Here is an 18,959-nt window from a genome sequence, read left to right on the forward strand (position 1 = left end):
CTGTGTGACTATGCCTCCTCCACTTCCTATACAGGTACTTCTTTTTGATGGAATTTGTTGGGAAGAGGTAGAGTATGTGACTCAGGCTTAGCCAACTAGCTCCAGTGAAGTGGCCAGGAAGGACACCCAATCCATACCAGCCAATGAGAGCTACTCCCAGTTCCTTTGTTCGGGCCATTGAGAAAGATGTGCTCTCTGCCCCGCTGCGGATGAACTGTTAAAACATAGGCCGCTTTTGCCACTGTGTGAGTAAAGCTGCCTGAGAATGACCACAGTGGCAGGCAAAGCCAAAAAGAGAGAGGTAGATTCTACTATTTTTGAGCTTTGCATCCAGCGACGCTTAAACCCAGTTGCCTCTCGGAATTTACACTTATTTGAAATCACTCATCCTAAAGAAAACATTTTTTTTTTTTTAAATTTCTGAGCTGATTTGAGTTTGGCTTCTCTTATTTACCACCTACTAGAAATTATGCCAAGATTTTATAACATCATTGAATTTGTTATAGTTCACAAGAATTGCTTGGATTTTCTTTCTTTTAAAAAAATATTTTATGTATTTATTTGAGAGACAGAGAGAATAAGCAGGGGGAGAGGCAGGCAGAGGAAGAGGGAGAATCAGGCTCACCACTGAGCTGGATCTCAGAACCCTGGCCCAAGGCAGATGCTTAACCAACTGAGCCACCCAGGCACCCCAATCGTTTGGATTTTCAATATAGCTTTTATCATCTATGAACCTCTAGAGACATATTTAAGTAGAGATACATTGTACTAGTCTGTTGTGAGATCTTAAATAAGTTACTTAGTTCTGTGCTCCAGTTTACTCATTTGTTAAACTGGGGAGGTATACCAAGACTCTCATGTACAATTATTATTCTATGAGAAAAACACTGACTCGATGTTAGAGCAGTTGACTACTGTTTAAGGATCACAATTCCCTAGGCATATACGCTGTTGTGGTACATGGTGCATGTCAGGGTGGTTTGGGGTTGGGGGAAACAAGCACACGGAGGAAGTTCAATGACTTCATTTTGGATAATTCCAAACAGTTAAGTAATTTATTATTTATCATATTGTTATTATTAGTTTCTTCTATAATTAGTGGACTTGTTCCAGAAATGTGAGAACTGTTACAGGTTGTCAAATCTACCAAAGGATGAAAATAAATGTGTCTGAACAAATGTATTCACAATTTAGTTTCTTCTCCTCAAACTGGAACCAAATGCAGTTTTAAATTGCAATAAGCCAGGACATTTTTGAAATATGTGTTTTTAAGAGCATTACAATGCCTGAGAGGCAAGCAGGAAAAGAAAAAAGCAATAAATATTTAAAAATCTGAGGTACTCCAAAACTATTTTAATAGAATAGCATAATGTGTTAAACTAAATGCAATGCACACATTGAGCCACAATGTAATTTTAGAGAACTAAGAACGTACTTCTTTTTATCTTTCATTGAAAAAATAATGAAGGTACCATTTCCTGGAGCATTTTTTTTCTGTAATTGACAGGCATATATATGTGACCTCCAGTTCATCTACACCTAACAAAAGTCACTGTAACCTATAATATATGTATGCTTTCCTCTCAAATCTGTATTTTCTAGTTTTAGGTATTAATACTTAAATTAATGACTTGCTCCTAAACAAATTGAACTTCCTCTGACTGGGTTATCCTAAAAGCTTTCTATGGTTATATTGTGGTATTTGCATTGGAGTTTCAGTCTGGCTAACTTCAGCAATTTTCCTCTTATCTTATTAGACTTTTTAAATTACAAAATTAATATGTATTCATTGTAACAAGACAGGAAATTCAGAGTTAAAGGAAAAAGTCAATAACCTCCCCCTTCAATCTCATCTCCTTTTAAGTTTCCATTGTTTTCTGTGCAATCTTCCATAATGTCTCTATGTTTATACCACATATAAGTAGGTACTGTGGTCCCCCTTGATCCTTGGACAATATATTCCAAGTCTCCCAGTGGATTCCTGAAACTGTGGGTAATACTGATCCCTATATATGTTTGTCCTGTATGTACATGCCTATAATCAAGTTTAATTTATAAATTATGCACAGAGGTTAACAATAACTTCCAGTAAAACAGAGCAATTATAACAACATACTATAATGAAGGTTATGTGATTGTGGTCTCTCTCACTCTCTCTCAAGATGTCTTATTGCCCTTGTTGTGATGATGTAAGATGATAAAATGCCTACGTGATGTGATGAAGTAGGCAAACGACACAAGTGTTGTGACATAGTGTTAGGCTACCATTGACCTTTGAGGCTACTTCAGGAGTGTCATCTGCTTGCAGACTGTGGTTGTCCCTAGGTGACTGAAACCACAAAAAGCAAGACTGTGGGAAGGGGAGGGTAAGGTACATATATAGTGATGAAAAAAAAAAACCTCCTTAAAGGCCTGATATACAAAGGAAGCCATTGTAGCTTTCATTCTAAATCAGCATGACTATACATAAACTTTGTTCAAACCCAGAGCCTGATTTATGGCCCGCCATGCACTCATCGTACATCTGCTTTGTGAATGAGTAGCCTAATGGGGAACTGTCTTATCCTTGAGATATCCATCAGTGTTCCCACTGCCTGCAATCCTTTACGATAAAATTCATGATTCCTCTCTATATGTGAATCTATAAGTTGTTGAGCTTTGATAAGATGTAGAAAGTACTTAACTCTGTTAAAGACTGTTCATTCTCTGGAGCACTTTCTTCCCTGTAAAGAACGTGTTCCCCAGGCAACGGTCTTTACTTGGGCTCGAATTAAACTCTCCTTCTTACTTTTAGAGATTCTAAAAGGTTTGTTCATTTTGTGTCAACCAGAAGGCCTTCCTTCCTTTCTCCCTTTCTTACTCCCTGTTTTTGTGCATCTTTCCAAATATTAGATCACACTACAAATCCAAGGTCACAAACTGGTGGCCTTTGGTCTAGATGCAGCAAAGAATATTGGGGAAAATTTAATATGAAAAACTGGAAGATCGGGCTCCACATGCCTATATGGAGATAATATTACTGATGCTGCATGGGCTTTCCAATTTAACACGGTCTCTCCAGTCCCTATTGATCACCCACTTATCACCTGTAAGCATTTGAGTTTATATCCTTCTGATACGAAGCAATACTGGTTGCTCAGTAGCAACTTGCTTTTTGTATTTAGTGTAGTATCACAGCATTATCAACCAGGATGAGATTCAGCTGCATATAACTAAAAACACCCAATTATGGTGGCTTAACCACTAAGGATTTATTTTTCTCTTATGTAAAATAAGCCTGAACGTGAGTGGTCAAGGGCTAATATAGCACTTCAGGGCCATATGGCACCTGAGTTCCTTCCATTTTTCTGCCCCATCTTCCTTTGGACATGGCTCCTAGTCTCAAGGTCAGTTAACCATTCATAGCAGCTGAAGAGCTCCAGGTACTTTATCCATGATGTAGGCAGAAGAAAAGTGAAGGGGAAAAAAATTGGTATTCTGAGTAAACCTTTTTTAAAGTTATTTTCTAGAAACTCCACTTAACTACTTCTACTTGTATCTCACTGGCCATAACTTAATTGCACTGCCATAATTAGCTGCAAATGCTATTGAGAAATGTTGCCTTTTGGTGGGGCACATAGACTCATTAGTAAAATCCAGGTGTTGTTACTAAGGAGAAGACATAAATATCAGTCTCTTCTACACTGCCCTGCAGGTTATTACTGACATATGGAAGAGATTGTGAATGCCTCTTAAGACCCAAGCTCCCCTTCTTCTATGTTAGAAGAAACCTGAGATTTACCTGGTCAGAGAGGCACTTGAAGAATGTATCTCTAGGGCACCTGGGTGGTTTAGTCCTGTAAGTGTCTGCCTTTGGCTCAGGTCATGATCCCAGGGTCCTGGGATCAAGTTCCACATTGGGCTCCTTGTTCAGCAGGGAGTCTGCTTCTCCCTCTCCCTCTGCCTACTGCTCTGCTTGCTTGTGCTCTCTCTCTGTGTCAAATAGATAAATAAAATCTTTAAAAAAAATGTATTTCTAAAACTCCAAAATTTTAAAAATAATTCTTCATGATCATAATCTTCTCTCCCTCCTATTATAGTACTTTTATTTTTTTAGGATTCACCAAAATGGGATTCCTAAGACTAATATGTACTAATACATATAAATAAAAAATTGAGATCAACAACAACAAAAAAAAATTCGTAGGAAGTGGGGCAATTCACGTTCTCAGAACGGTGTACAGTGCAAGTGCATGTACACTTATCAGCTCTGCATATTTTTCTCATTTTATCGTATTTTTTTTAAGATTGTATGTATTTATTTGAGAGAGGATGAGTGAGAGGGAGTGTGCATAAGCAGGGGGAGGGACAAAGAGAGAGGGAGAAACAGACTCCCTGCTGAGAAGGGAGCCCAGCTTCATCATCCCAGGACCCCAGGATCATGACCTGAGCCCAAGGCACCCACTTAACCAACGGAACCACCCAGGTGCCCCTTTTTTCTCATTTTAAATGTTGTGAAGTGTGGGTTAAAAATGTTATCATTGTTTAATTTGTATTTCCCTTACTATCAGCAATGAAAAGCCTCTTTTTCTATGACAGTTGTCTATTTTAATTGTCTTACTCCTCTGTAGGGAGTTTATGTTAATAGCCTTTGCCAATGTTTCTGTTGGATTATTTGCACTTTAATTATTGTTTTTAACTCTTAGAATATTAACCTTTGTTATATGTAATATAAATTTTTTAAATTTATAATTTCTAGAAAAAGCTTTAGCCAATGAAAATCCAATTGTTTATATAACCAAGTCTTTCCGTTAATAGCTATGGGTCTCTACTTAAGAAAGTCTCTCCCACTTTGAGATTATACAAATATTTTCCTAAGTTTTATTCTAATATATTTAGAGCCTTATTTTTGCTCTTCAACTCATTCATTCAATTGATATTTGTTGTGCACTTGTTATCAGCCAATTCCTTTTCAGATTTTAGAGGGCATGTTTTTTCTGGTTGAGAGAGATAGATAATAAGCAAATAAACCAGTATATAAAAAAGGCATTTCATTAGAAAATTAAAACATGGTGACATGGGGGAGTGAGAAAGTCTCCTTGAGAATAGGTGGTCAGGAAAGGCTGTCCTGAGCAAATGAAATTTAAATGGATTCTGGAATAACTAATGATAGGACAGAAGTCCAGGGAAAAGACACAGGTAGAAATAGCCTCAATGTGTGTGAGGAAGAGCAAAAAGGCTTATGTGGCTAACTCATGAGAGACAGGAGAATTTGGAAAGGGAGGCAGGCACCCAGATACAATGGGCTTAGCAGACCACAATGAGGAATATGGATTTTACTCTATATTGAAGATTTACATAGTCTATCTGCAACTTGTGTTTATATGTAATATGATGTATGTGGGAGGGGGTGAGGGAGTCTAACCTGTTTTTTCTTTCCAACTGATTTATATATTAAATAAATTGTTCATTTTTTGCAGTGGTAAGGGAAACCAGATAGTGATAGATCCCACAGATTCTCACCTCCTTTCAAACACTGTACAGATATTACTACTATATGAAATATATTTTCAACTGAAATGAAGCATATAATGAGTATAAGATTTTTTATCCCAGGGATGTGGCCATGGAGTAAAATCATTCCAGAACTTCATTTTAGAAGTTTGTGGGCAGCAGCAGTTGAGAAAGTCACTTATGAAAACCAGTTTTATTACTTTATAGTCACACAAAGCAGTTCATCAAGAAACATAGCTCAAGTTGATCAGCCATTTTATTCACTGAACTTGAGCTCTGACACAAATGACTTTTGACCAATTCCAAAATCAAATCTAACCACAAAAGGCCAAGACCAGCCACCAAGGGAGACGTTTAAGAGAATGTGCCATGGGCTCTGAAGTCAAGTCTGTAGGAGATCTTCTAAAAATATTCTGCACAACGGTAGCATGAAAAGAGTAAGCACGTAGGCCACAAGATAACCTCTGTGATGAGGAGGACACATTTTTGGATGTTTAAGTCTGTATGTCTAGGTAATAAGTAAAAGAGTCATTACTTTATAATTACACCACAGTCCTCTTGAGTTGTCCATATAAGATCATTCTATAATTTATAATATCCTCTCTTAAAATTCAAGCTTTACAACAACCCCATAGGTTATTTCTGCAAATTTATAGATGAAAATAGATTAAAGAATTCATTCTCAAGTCTCTTTCTCTTTTTTTAAGATTTTATTTATTTATTTATTTGAGAGGCAGAGCTTGACTGCAGGACCCAGAAGGGCAGAAAGAAAGGAAGAGAGAATCTTAAGCTGACGCTGTGTTGCACTCTGAGATTGACACAGGGCTCCATTTCACGACCCTGAGATCATGACCTGAGCCGAAACCAACAGTCAGATGCTTAACCATCTGAGCCACCCAGGAACCCCCACCCTCAAGTCTCTTGATTCTAAGTTCAGTGCTGTCTCTACACATTAAGTTAGTTGACTAAGATCACACAACGGGACTAGGGAGAAGCCAAGGTTCACAGTCACTTCCTCTCACCTTTAGGCTGTATGGACAGCTTGACCATTTATTTATCTGCCCTTAATCAATATTCTTTATGGATTTGATTGGTCTGCTAATTTGCAAATAGTCATCCTTGCAGCAAGTACTTATGTTGATTTAAAAATAATAACAACATTTAGAGCCTGGGTGGCTCAGTGGGTTAAAGCCTCTGTCTTCGGCTCAGGTCATGATCCCAGGGTCCTGGGATGGAGTCCCGCATCAGACTCTCTGCTTAGCAGGGAGCCTGCTTCCTCCTCTCTCTCTGCCTGCCTCTCTGCCTACTTGTGATCTGTCAAATAAATAAATAAAATCTTAAAAAAAATAATAATAACATTTCTCATTTTAAAATAATGGAGATTGAGTGATACGCGAGTTTCTTGGACATTTAAGATCCAGAGACATTTGCTAAGCTGGCCTTAAAACACAACCTAGGAAATCTCACAGTAACTGGTTAACTAGTGTATCAGTCAAAATTAAACAATGCTGTGGCATTACAACTAAAGAGCCCTGAAAAGAGCTGGGCTTTTGTCCGGGTCCTGGTCCCTAGTTTCTCTGAGATACTGGGAAAGTCACTTACATTCTGTTGTCCTCTGCATCACTTAGTATTAAATTTGATGTAAGCAATGAAAGCTGATTACTACCAACTTAAGCAAAAGGGGCTTTCTTGGAAGGATATTACAAGACTCACAAATGCTTGAAATGTTGGTTACCGGGCTTAGAAAGTGACAAGTTCATTTGAACTAAAAGGAAATTGGGGTGCTATTAGGGATGAATGGGTATGGGGCAAACAAACCCCACCCATCCACCACTGCTTTCCTTTTCTTGTCTAAAGATGATCTCTGTGAGCCCTTCTAGCTCTGACATCCTCTGCTTCTCTGTATTTGGAGGAGGAAGGGTACATATGCAAACAGGGTGGTCAGATGCACTCTCACTAGATGTGCATCTGAAGGCTGCGTGCCACTGAGGAAGGCTGAACCACAGCAGCACTCCAGAGGCTCACCAATTCTGGCACTAGGAAGTAGGAAGTAGGAGGGGTCTTAAGCAAGTGAAGTGTTTGGGTAGACAAATGATGAGGAACAAGCATAAATAATGCCACCAGTGAGTGTTAGAAGCTTCCAAAGGTTTCTAACAGTTGCATCTTTTACAAAGGGCAGACTTGACTCCACGAAAGAGACTATCCTAGAAGGTTCCCTCATGCTGATGAGATACGTATCTAGCACTGACCTGAGCTGCATATTTGAATGCAATCTCTATGTAAATGTTGAAGAGCTTCCCAAATCAAAAGTTGAAAACTTTTCAAACAGTTGAAAACTGGTAGCCTGCAGGTCAGATATAGCCTGCAGGGAATTAGTTACCAACAGATAACAAGTATAGATTATCCCCCCACAAAGGGAAGTTTGGGCAACACTGGGTCTACATCTCTGTGGAGCAACAGTTTTCTACTGCCTATGGTGGGGATATGGACTCTCCATATCGCCAAACCTCCTCAGGGTCCTCTTTACACATAATGCACCTATTTGGACCCTGGGAGCATTCCAGTTCCTGACCCTTGATGTAACTATTTCTGTGACAACCCACACAAGGCCTGTATGTGAGCAGCCATCTTGAGGATCCACCAGTGTGGGTTTCCCTGATGGACCTGTTTAAGTTCCTAACCTCTGTTCTCGGGCCCCATTTGGTAAGATCCTTTTGCTCCTGACTTACTACCGGTATTGCTGGAAACAACTGTTTACCCCAACCAACCCACATGTCCCTTTTCTGACACAGCTGATCTTCAGGCATCTTTTCTCAAAGATGAAATGACCTTAAATGACCTTAAATATCTGATGCTGTGAAAGGCAGCAAAGAATCTTCACTTAGCATCTTCTAAAATGTAGGGAGAAAAGCAACTGTGCATCTGAACAGAGAACCACTTCTGCATGACTTCTTGGAATTACTGAGAAAAGCCTCCCCGGAGGATTATTTATCTGTTTTCTGTGAGTAGCTGTGGATGTGCTGGGCACTAGTTGGTGATGACGATTCCTCTAAGTTGTGTCTCTGCATGTTTGGTCCCATCTGGATGTTACTGCTCACATAATTCCTATCCCTGGTTTATAGCACACAATGTATTATAAGACCATTCACTTCAATCTTTAATTTGTGGGGTCCATTCTCTACCAAGCAGCCACATTTCCTTGCTTAAATCTCTTTGATGGCTTCCAGGCTGCTTTTAGGCTAAACTCTAAGTAAGATTTGTGGAGAAGTCTACAAATCCTTGCATTTTGATTCTTCTTATCTCCCTGGCTCCATCTCCCATTGCAACTTCCGTGACTCACTTCACTTTGACCATTTGGGTCTTCTTTGAATTTGTGAAAGATCCAAGCTCTTTCCCACCTCAGGTCCTTGACTTTCGCCATTTCCTGTTCTGGAGGGCTCCCCTTCCTCCTCACCCTTTTCCCTATCTCCTGCCTCATCTTTAAAATGTCACTTTGTCAGAGAAGCCTTCCCTATATTCCACTTCCCTCCCATTCTCCCACCCTTATTTTTCATTTCTCATAGCCCCCTGCTCTCTGGTATTGCTTTTAACACAATTTATGTTTTCCCACTAAACTGAACTCTTGAGAGCCAGGACCTTATCTATTTTGTGCCCAATGACTACTCAGGGGCAGTAGGGTCCCTGCCATAATTGAGTAGGTGAGCAATACTTATCTGTCAGATGAGTGAAAAGTCCACTTTCCATCCCGCAGCCCAGTCTAACAACTTACTCTTCTGTTGTAAGACATCCTTTCTTAGGGAAAAATTTTTTTTTTAATTTCAGCTACGTAAGCAAATTGATGATTTACCGGAAGATAAGCAGGTTGGAAAGCTGTTAAACTTCTAGGTTCCCCAGGTGGGGTCCCACGCCATCACCCGAGAACTTGTTGGAAATGCACATTACCAGGCCCTTCTCCGGACCGCCTAAACAGAAAACTCCGGGGATGTGGCCCAGCAATCCGTTTCAGCAAGCCTTCCAGGTAACTCTGATGCACATTTAAGTTTGAAAACCATTGTTCTAGGCTCTCCAGTTTTTAACCTTTTTTTCTATTTTTTTTTTTTTTTTTTTTGGGGAGGTCCTTAACTTTGGTATAATCCTGCCGGTAAAACAGTAAAATCCTAAACTACCGCAGAGGCAATCTTTGCCGTCATCCAAAAGCCTTGAAAAACGGACCGTTCGTTTATAGAGTACATTATGTAGAACGCACTCCCAGGAGGTTTGTCTTCCTCGTGGGTACAGGCCCGCCCCTGAGGTGGCCTACAATCTAGACAATGTTGTAACACTTGTCATGTGCAATGTAACAATGCACAGGTGTAAATGACTAAAAACTCCGCACGAAGGCAGAAGGGCTACGGAGCAAGCCTTTGTTTACCCATCCCTCCCGAGTGCTCACCCTCGGTCTGATATCGCTCATTTCCACCCAGAAAAGCGGACTCTCCAAGTTACAAGAAGGTTGTGTGTAGAACGTTTTCTATTAAGCCAGTTTTCCCCGGGGAAATGGAGAAGATATTCGCGGCTGCGGATTGCAGTCCCTCCATCCTAGCACAGAAGTAATTGAAACTAAAGAACCCTTTCAGCTTCAGGAGAATCAGAGGCTCCGGCCGACTTCCCCGCCCCTACCCTCTGGGAAAACCCGAAGTGGACTTCATTAACGTCGGGACGCGAGCGGCAGCTGGCGGCAGCACGTCATTGCGCATGTTCTCTCGCCCCTCCCGCTCGGAGCCGGAAGGGGGAGCGCTCGCGGCCTGGGCCTGGCCTGGCCGGGGCGGCGGCACCGGCGGCCATCTTGGCTTCCCGGGGCAAGGCGGCGTGGGGGGAAGAAGTTGTAGGGTGGGGGCAGGAGGGAGGAGGAGGGGAGAGAGGGGGAGGAGGCCGCGGCGGGGCAGGGCGGGGACTGTCTGCCCGCCTGGGTTGCGGAAGTGGTAGCCGCTGACCGAGCCTGCTGCTTTCTCGCTACTGCTTCGGCTTCCCCGCTCCCCCCCGGACGGAGAGGGCAGGCCGGCTGTGGATGGTCAGATAGCTCCGATCTCCTGCCGCCAATCCCTGGCCCCAATCAGCACGGAGCAGACGGCGGCAGCGGCAGTAGCAGGCGAGGAGGAAGATGGCGGGACGGCTGCCGGCCTGTGTGGTGGACTGTGGCACGGGGTAAGGGGGCTGACGGGCGGGGGAGGGGTGGGGAAACTGAGGCGGAGGTGGGAAAATGGCGGGGGAGGGTGGAGGTCGGCAGATGTGTGCTGCGGCAAGGTGCTGCCGCCGGCCGTGTCAGTCTTAGCCGCGCGGTGTTGCCAGGGGTGGGGCCCGGAGCCAGGGCCTCTCTTGTTGCCTGGCTGCACCCGCTGGGACCGGACCGGGGCAGGGGCGCGGGGCCGAGAAACCCCTTGGGAGCGGCTTGCTCCGCGCGACCCCTCCCAGCCCTTCCCCCATCACGGTGGGCAGCACCGCCCAAGGAGACGTGGGGCCGGTCGCCCCTCCGGGGCCCGCGGTGCGGTCGGGGTGGTCTCAGACCCCGTGCACCCGGCTCTCCTTTGCCTCCACGTCCCTTCCTGCCCGTGGATTTGGGGACCGAGTGGATCGAGCGCGGGGACAGCCTGGCAGAGGAGCGAGAAAAGAGAAGCACTGCTTGTAGGTTTTGCAAGATTGCTGTGACAACACTCTGCCCAGGGTGTGGGTGGGGAAAGGGAAGAATCAGACTCTGAAAATGGGAACCTAGGTCGGGGCTTTTATTTGACCACCCACCTCCTCTCCTATTCCGACTCCGGTCTTTTCCATCTCTTACTGCGCTTATACCGGTGAACCAAGTCACATTTTAATTTGAGAGAGAAAGATGTCATGTGTTACTTCTCTTGCCTCAAAAAAGTCCCCCAGTGAGCAAGCGCGCTGCAACTTCCTTAGTTTTGTCAAAGCCGCTTCCTGCTTTCAGTCTTTTATACCCTTATAAGGTAGTTTTTCGCTTCCAACCTGAACACATCTTATTAGAACTTTCAAAATTAAGCGTATTCCAAACATTGAATTACTGGTGCCAGTTATCAGTTTATGTGAATTTAAAAATATATATGTATTGATGTTCGTGGGGCGGGAGGAAGGGAAGCACCAAAGAAAATAATTTAAGTTGTGTGCGTTCGTTTTGTGAAGGTATCTCAAAATCGAGAAGGAAGGTATAGAGCTATAAAGGGACATGGTTGCTTTTCATGGAGTTACCAGATCTGTAGAATAGCCTTTTTAACTGTAGACTGGCGTTAAAGTGTATAAACAGGCATTTTAGAGTTTTGGCACACTTTGTATTTTCATTAGAAATACTGTCTATATTTTAATGTGGAATGACTTCTTAATGTTGCAGTGTTGGGATTGTGTGTCCTGTGTCGATATAGGGTTATATTTCTAATTCCCAAAATAATCCAATGGGCGGGGGGTTATGAGAGGTAGAGTATTAGCCTAGTTTCCCTCCTTTCATTATTCACCAAACTTTTGTTGTTTAAGGGATTGTATACACAAACTCCTCATTCCGTTTGTTCACTGTAAAACAGCTCTAGCTCTAATCTTCATGCTCTGAACTTTGGTAGTGTGACTTTCTAAAATCCCAGCCGTGCATGTGGAAACACCGATTTATTAACATTTTCCTTTGGGAAACACCAGCCTACTTTAGCCTTGGAACTTCTAAATGTATTGTTTTGATGGACAGCTTATTAAAGTTTTTTTTTTTTTTTTAATCCCGCCTAATGTTCTTGAGCCTGTGTGTGTGTGTGTGTGTGTATATTCCGCCCCCCCCCCCAGTCAAATTGGTGAGTAGTTTCATGCTTAGGGTCAGTTTTAAAATTAGATTTGGCCGGAGTGAGAAGGAATTTTCAGGTGTGTTTTGTTAAAGTGAAAAATACTGCTACATAATTAATAATTTATGCTTTAGAAATTATTGGGTTGTTAATAAAATTAGTGTAGATAATTGTAGTCCTAACAACTAACATGGTAACAAGTAAGATGTTACTTTTTCTCACTGTTTTTCCCCTTTCGAAATCAGTTCTGGTTATTTTTGAGTTACTATACTAGGTATTTCATTGAGGTTAACTGTCCTTAAGTGACCTCCTTCTGATAGGGCAACCCTGAATTTGAAACACATGCTGAATGACCAGGAGATGTGGGAGGGGTTCAATCCATACTTAGGGTTATTTTTGTTTTAATATTTCAGTTATTACTACATTGTTACATTTTACTTTATTGCATTAATTTTACCTCACAAGGTGAGGTAGTTAACTGGACACTCATGATTTAAATGGAACTAATTAGGATTCCCCATTGCCTCTCACCTTTTTTTTTTTTTTTTTTTTTTTTTTAACCATCTGTCAGAGCTCCATTTATTTTGGTCTTCAAAAGGTTTTTTGGTCTTTTGTGTTGCCTATTAATGCAACTCCTGGAAAGTCACACCTGCAGCTTTATTAGGAAGACGATAGCTCTTTGAGATTGGGACTGCGATAAGCATATTTAAGTAAGGCCTTCATAGGGAGTTTTATGTTCCAGAGCACTGTGGTCCCCAGATGAAAATTGTGTGCCTGTAATTTGTGCTTTAGAGAATGCATTCATCTATTTGGTCTATAATTAGAATTACCCACTTAATATAAGTGAAAAATTTAAAAAAAAATAAGTGAAAAGTTATAACCTGAATCTGGTTGCTTGTTCTGTTTCATCATATAAGTTAGGAAAAAGATGACTGGACAAAGTGGCCATCTATGAAACTTGGTGTTCTCCAATAAGAAAAGCTATTTAAGAGTTAGGAAACATGAAGTTTAAACCCCAGACCAAAGTTCGGGATCCTCCAGCAAAGATCCTTTATCTCAACATAAGATAAAGAATCACCTAAGCTGAGATCATAAAAGAAAATAACTCCTTTGGAAAATTATTTAGAAATAACTGTTTCTTTCATATTGATGTCATCTCTGCACACTTTCTTGGTCTGCGTTGGAATACTGCTGTAGGAAAAATATTTGCGTAGAGATTTTCATTGATAGAACTGGTTGCTTAAGAACTAAATTACAGATCAGTTGTGAGGGAAACTTTTCAAAAGCATTTTTATGACATTGTAACACTTGCAAAATTTAAGAGGATCTTGAGTTATTTTTTATATGTTTTCACTCACTTCTTCAACATTCAAGCCAAATAAAGGAACTGCTTATATACTTTTTTTAATGCTGTAGCTCAATTATAGAGCTCTGCATTGTCAAATTTCCTTTTCCCCTTTATGTCTCTCTCTCTTTTTTTTTTTTAAGTTTTAATTAATTTATTTATTGTACAGAGAGAGACACAGTGAGAGAGGGAACACAAGCAGGGGGAGTGAGAGAGGGAGATGCAGGCTTCTGGCCAAGCAGGGAGCACGATGTGGGGCTCAAATCCAGGACCCTGGGATCATGACCTGAGCTGAAGGCAGACACTTAACCAACTGAGCCACCCAGGTGCCCCTGTGTCTCTTTTTTTTATCTGATCAGTACTGCTGTGGTAAATTATTTCCATTATGATAGCAGAGGTTAATATGGCCCTGCTAGAGAGCTATATATTGGTATCTAGATATATTCAGATGTAGAACTAGTTCAGGAATTTCCGTAATTGACATAAGCTTCCTAGTATAATTTTAAAATGTAAGCATAAATATTTTGTTTGGAGTCAGTGGATGAGGAGCTTGTATAATTCATACTGTGGCCACATTCTAGCAATTAGTACAGATAGGATGATCTTCTTCGAGAACCAATGGGGAAGAGCTGAGTGGGTGGGGAAAAACAAGTGGGAAGTTCATGTTTCCTATGTGAATTCTGTACATAATATTTAATAACAACACTATTTCTCCAGCCATCTTCAAGGGCAGAAACATTTGCAGTATCTTGTTGTTACCAAAAAACACAGAAATTCTTATTCTTTCAGGGGTCATGTTTTGTATGCCCTTTGAAGTAAGTGTAACAGGCTCCTGTTGAGAAGTCACTTTTTTTTGGGGGGGGGGCATTTTTTTTTTAATTTAAATTTAATTTGCCAAGATATAGTACATCATTAGTTTTTAATATTATTTTCAATTATTCATTAGTTTAATATGATACCCAGTGAGGGTTGCAGAAAGGGAGGTGGGTGGGGGGATGGGGTAAATGGGTGATGGGAATGAAAGAGAAGTCATTTTCTTACTTAGACTTACCTAAAATCTTTCTCCTTTCCTTCCCCACCAGTCTCTTTCCCTGCATGCACATTCTGTGTTGAAATACAAACTTCGGGTTGTGTATATATATATTGTATCTAATGAACTTTCCAGCCTAATTGTAAGACACAGTTCAGAAATTTATTTTTAAGCACAGATTGGGAAGCTCCACTACTGGAGGACATGCTGGCCAGGATTTATATTTATCTTATTAGTTTTGTGACAGTCATTTTTACCTCATTTTACAAGTGAGCAAACAGGATTGGAGAAATATAAATTACTTTTTTAGTGGCATGTAGTTAGCAGGTGGTAAGAGTTGCTATTTGGACTTAAGCTTTTCTGTATTGAAGCCCTATGTTTTTTCTGTTACACTGTGGGGATTCCTGAGCCCTTATCAGAATTATGTATGTTTCTTTGTTTTTATTAGTAAGGCTAACTCTCTTCTTGTTTAAAATATTATTATAAATCTTAGCCTTATGCATTAGATTTAATGAATTAGAGAATTCTTGTGGAAATCTTTCAGATTTTTATTTATATAAGTATATATGTATATATATCATATATATAAAATTATATGTATGTAAAAAATATATATATAGTATATGTGAATTCCTAGCTTATTTCCATGTCACTTTGCTTACATTGAAATTCTGGAAAAAATTTACTCTGCGTTTTATCAGGAAATACAGCTGATATTTATTAAGAATTACATGTCAGACCCAATGCTTTATATCATCTCATTTACTTTTCACATCAACCTAAGAATTATCTCTGTTTTAAAGACAGAAAAAATTAGGGTTTAAAGAGGTTAAACTATTTGCCCAAGGTATTGTAGCAAATAAATGTGGTATAGTCCCTACTCTATATAATAGTCTCCTTACATAGAGGATGGGCCTTTAACAGTAATGAATCATTTAGATATTTTTTTGAGAAAATTCATTTATGATGTTGTAAAGGCAGAAAGCAGTGTTAGTAACTTAAGGATTAGTTGCACAGGTAGAAGTGGTATTGCCAAATCAAGGCTGACTGTAGACTTGGCAGCAGATCAGACACTCTTGGGATTGTAATGAAAATGTATAATACAGTCTGATTTCAAGAATCTTAATGAGATAAGAGTTAAAAATTATTTTTAAAAATTAGGATGATAAAAGATCACACTTTATCAAATGTTAAGATATTTACTTTTGTGATAGTAATAGCTGCTCTATAGGTTGCATGAGAGATTATTGTGGTCAGGAAGAGTCAGGGAAGTTGCAGTGAAGGTAGGATATATGCTCTCCTTTTACGGACAGATACAGGAAAAGGAAGTTCATATGCAGCAGAGAGCAGCTGCTTTTTGTATTTAGCCCTGTTAGCATACATTGCACCGCCCTCTTCCGTTGGAATTGAGGGCCACGTAATAATGCAAATCTAGATTACATAATGTGAAGGGTAACTAACATTTATTGAGCACTTACTGTACCAGGTTTTCATTGTGTGTCAGCAGAACTTTGATTCAAAATATTTTTACTTGATAGGAAATAAAAATCCTTTACAAGAGGAGTTAAACGTTGTAAATAGGGCTTTTAGAATATTTGCAGAATGGAATGCAGTTGAATCGGATGTAGAGGAGCTATTTGGGATGAAGTTATGGGACTTGACACATAATATGAACTCACATCTTTGTTGAATGAACAAGCAAATGAATGAAGGAACGAGAATTAGGGTATGGTTTAAAAAAACTGCCTGGGAAACACCCCATACCCAGTGACTCAGAATCTCAGGGGTTGGACCTAGGAATATAAATTTAGATGATCTTCCTAGACAATTTTTAAGCAGTCCTCTCAGCACCAGCTTTGCAGAAATTCTGAAATAGGATATTGGCAGTAGGAGTAGAGCAGAAGAGATAGATTTGGGAGACATTGCTTTTTTTGTTTGTTTGTACTTCGCAGTTATATTGTTTTGTGTAATGGTTAGCAAGGGCTTTGTAGTCATAGCTGTTTTTGAGTTCAAGCTTTTCTAGCTATATGACTTTGTACACTTCAAACTCTGCATGTCGCATGTTTCCCATGTGTAATTTGGAGATCATAGTATCTACCTTATGAGTGGGGTTTTTTCATTTCTTTTTTTTCTTTAAAGATTTTACTTACTTATTTGACAGAGATAGACAACACCGAGAGAAAGCACAAGCAGGGAGAGAGGCTGAGGGAGGAAAGAAGTAGGCTTCTTGCTGAGCTGGGAGCCCTCTGGAGGCTCCATCCCAGGACCCTAGGATCATGATCTGAGGAGAAGGCAGATGCTTAAGGACTGAGCCACCCAGGCGCCCCTTTTCCTTGTTTTTTTTTTGAGATAATGCATGAAAATGGTTAGTCACAGTGCTTGACACATAGTAAAAACTTGATACATCATAATTATTATAGTTATCAATTAGCTCTCTTTTTTATTGAATTGTTATTTTTTAAGGAAAGGAACACTGTTTTATGGATATTTATTTTTCTTCTGCAGTGCTTGGCTTAACAGTTCTTTGCACAAAATTTTTGCTGATTTGAGAGATGAAGGTATAGCTAGGGCTTGAGAGTTGATTGTGGTGGATTGTAGTCATCAATGAAGATGTCAGGATTTGAGTTTGAGTGGGACAGTTAAGGTTGGTTTTAAGAAGCTGAGTGAAATTGTTATTTGTTACTGAATTTGGATGATGATCATAATTGGAAATACTCTAAAGGAAGTTAAAAATACAGGAACTTCAGGAATGAAGATAGAGATGTGGCAATCATCATTGCGATTTATAAACTGAAGCTAATAAAATAATAGCAAGAAGATTGAATATTAATGTTCCTTCTTTTAAAAATCTTCGATATGTAATCTGGCTTCTTGAGCATAACAATGAGAAGAATGAGTGAGCACACATGGCTTGAAATGATGAGTGATCAGCTATGCTGACAGCTGGTCTTTTGCTTCATCCTTTTGCTTTACATCTTTAAAGCAGAGTCTTTTTTTAGGAGATTTTAGCTCAGCATAGGACTAAATTTCCCTCCACAGTGTTCCTCCTTATCCAGTGTGCTTTCCCACCTCCAGCAGGTGAAAACAGCTGAATGATTGGAGTAGGGACAGGAGTTTGGAATGGTTAAAATGTAGCTTCAAGCAGTATGTTTTCTGAAACAAAATTCCTGTATTATAAAGGCATTTGAATGCTTGTCTGTAATTCTCTTGGAACTTGCTGGCTCTTTTACGACATTACTGATTTGTAATAGCCACTGGCATAGAGGCAAGAGCAAAGCAGTTAAGTAATAATAACACTACATTAACATGCTTTATAGTTTACCAAGCACTTATAAATTCATGTATTATTAAGTAACAGCACAAGATAAGGTGGTATTATTGGATTAATGTTTAAATTTGGTTCTTCAGAATATGACAGTGACTAATATTACTTTGTGTGCTGGTGGTTTTATTATCTTTATATGGACCTTTATATTATACAATAAATATATGAAAGATACATCCATAGTGGATTGATACCAGAACAAAAAAGACAAATAGTATTTTAATTTTTCCAAAGGACCATTCGTGTAATTTTATTTTCTTTCAAGATTTTTTTCAAAACTTTTCAAAACTGTTGCCTTAAACTCCTGTCATTCTTACATACTCTTTATAACCAGTAAAGGGACAGCCTTGAATTTGTGTGGTCTGATATATTTTCCTTTCTAACTCCTCTCTACCTCTAACACATCCTCACAAAAATATTTTATCTGGTCTGATGCTGAACATTACATCTTTAAATATTCTCTCCTTTAAGTCATCTTGCCCATTGTGAAAATGCAATTCCCTTGATAAGGGTGTCTTTAAGACTTTTTCAGTTACAGTACTTAGTGTGAATGAGGGATTACTACAAGGAAATTCAAAGTCTTAAGATGGGGAATTAGGGTGCAAAATGCCTTACAGTTTAGGGTTGGTTTTGGAACTATGTAAAATTACTATGTTTTTAGTATTGGTCTCTGATAAAACTCTATTTTTTGCTTACTTAAAGTCTTAGAGCTTAGTATAAGTTTGATGCGTTTCTTGAAGTATTTTTAACTTCAGTTATTACGGGGCTACAAAAATAGCATTTAATGTGTATTTGTGAAACTTACTTTAGTGAATTAATAAGGGAAGTGCCTAAATGACTTACATAGAATTATGGAGATCGAAAAGACTTTGAGAAATAATTTAACTTGCTCTTTATTTATAAATGAGACAGAGGTCCAGAGTTGAGAAATGTTTTTCAGGATTACTCCTAGTTATCATT

The 18,959-nt window shown here is 39.6% G+C and overlaps 1 protein-coding gene across 1 annotated transcript in view; it reads left to right on the top strand.

Annotated features, from left to right (window-relative positions):
• Positions 1 to 10,392: 10,392 nt before the first annotated feature.
• ACTR3 (actin related protein 3) overlaps positions 10,393 to 18,959 on the top strand; it is a 53,784-nt gene continuing 45,217 nt past the window's right edge. Inside the window, exon 1 of the mRNA XM_032856193.1 lies at positions 10,393 to 10,677. Within this exon, the coding sequence (XP_032712084.1) occupies positions 10,634 to 10,677 (44 nt within the window). The 5' untranslated portion in view covers positions 10,393 to 10,633. The remainder of the gene's footprint in view (positions 10,678 to 18,959) is intronic.

The sequence above is a fragment of the Lontra canadensis genome, unplaced genomic scaffold (genome assembly GCF_010015895.1).
Source record: "Lontra canadensis isolate GAN:19392208 unplaced genomic scaffold, GSC_riverotter_1.0 scaffold11, whole genome shotgun sequence".
In the NCBI taxonomy this organism is placed as follows: domain Eukaryota; kingdom Metazoa; phylum Chordata; class Mammalia; order Carnivora; family Mustelidae; genus Lontra; species Lontra canadensis.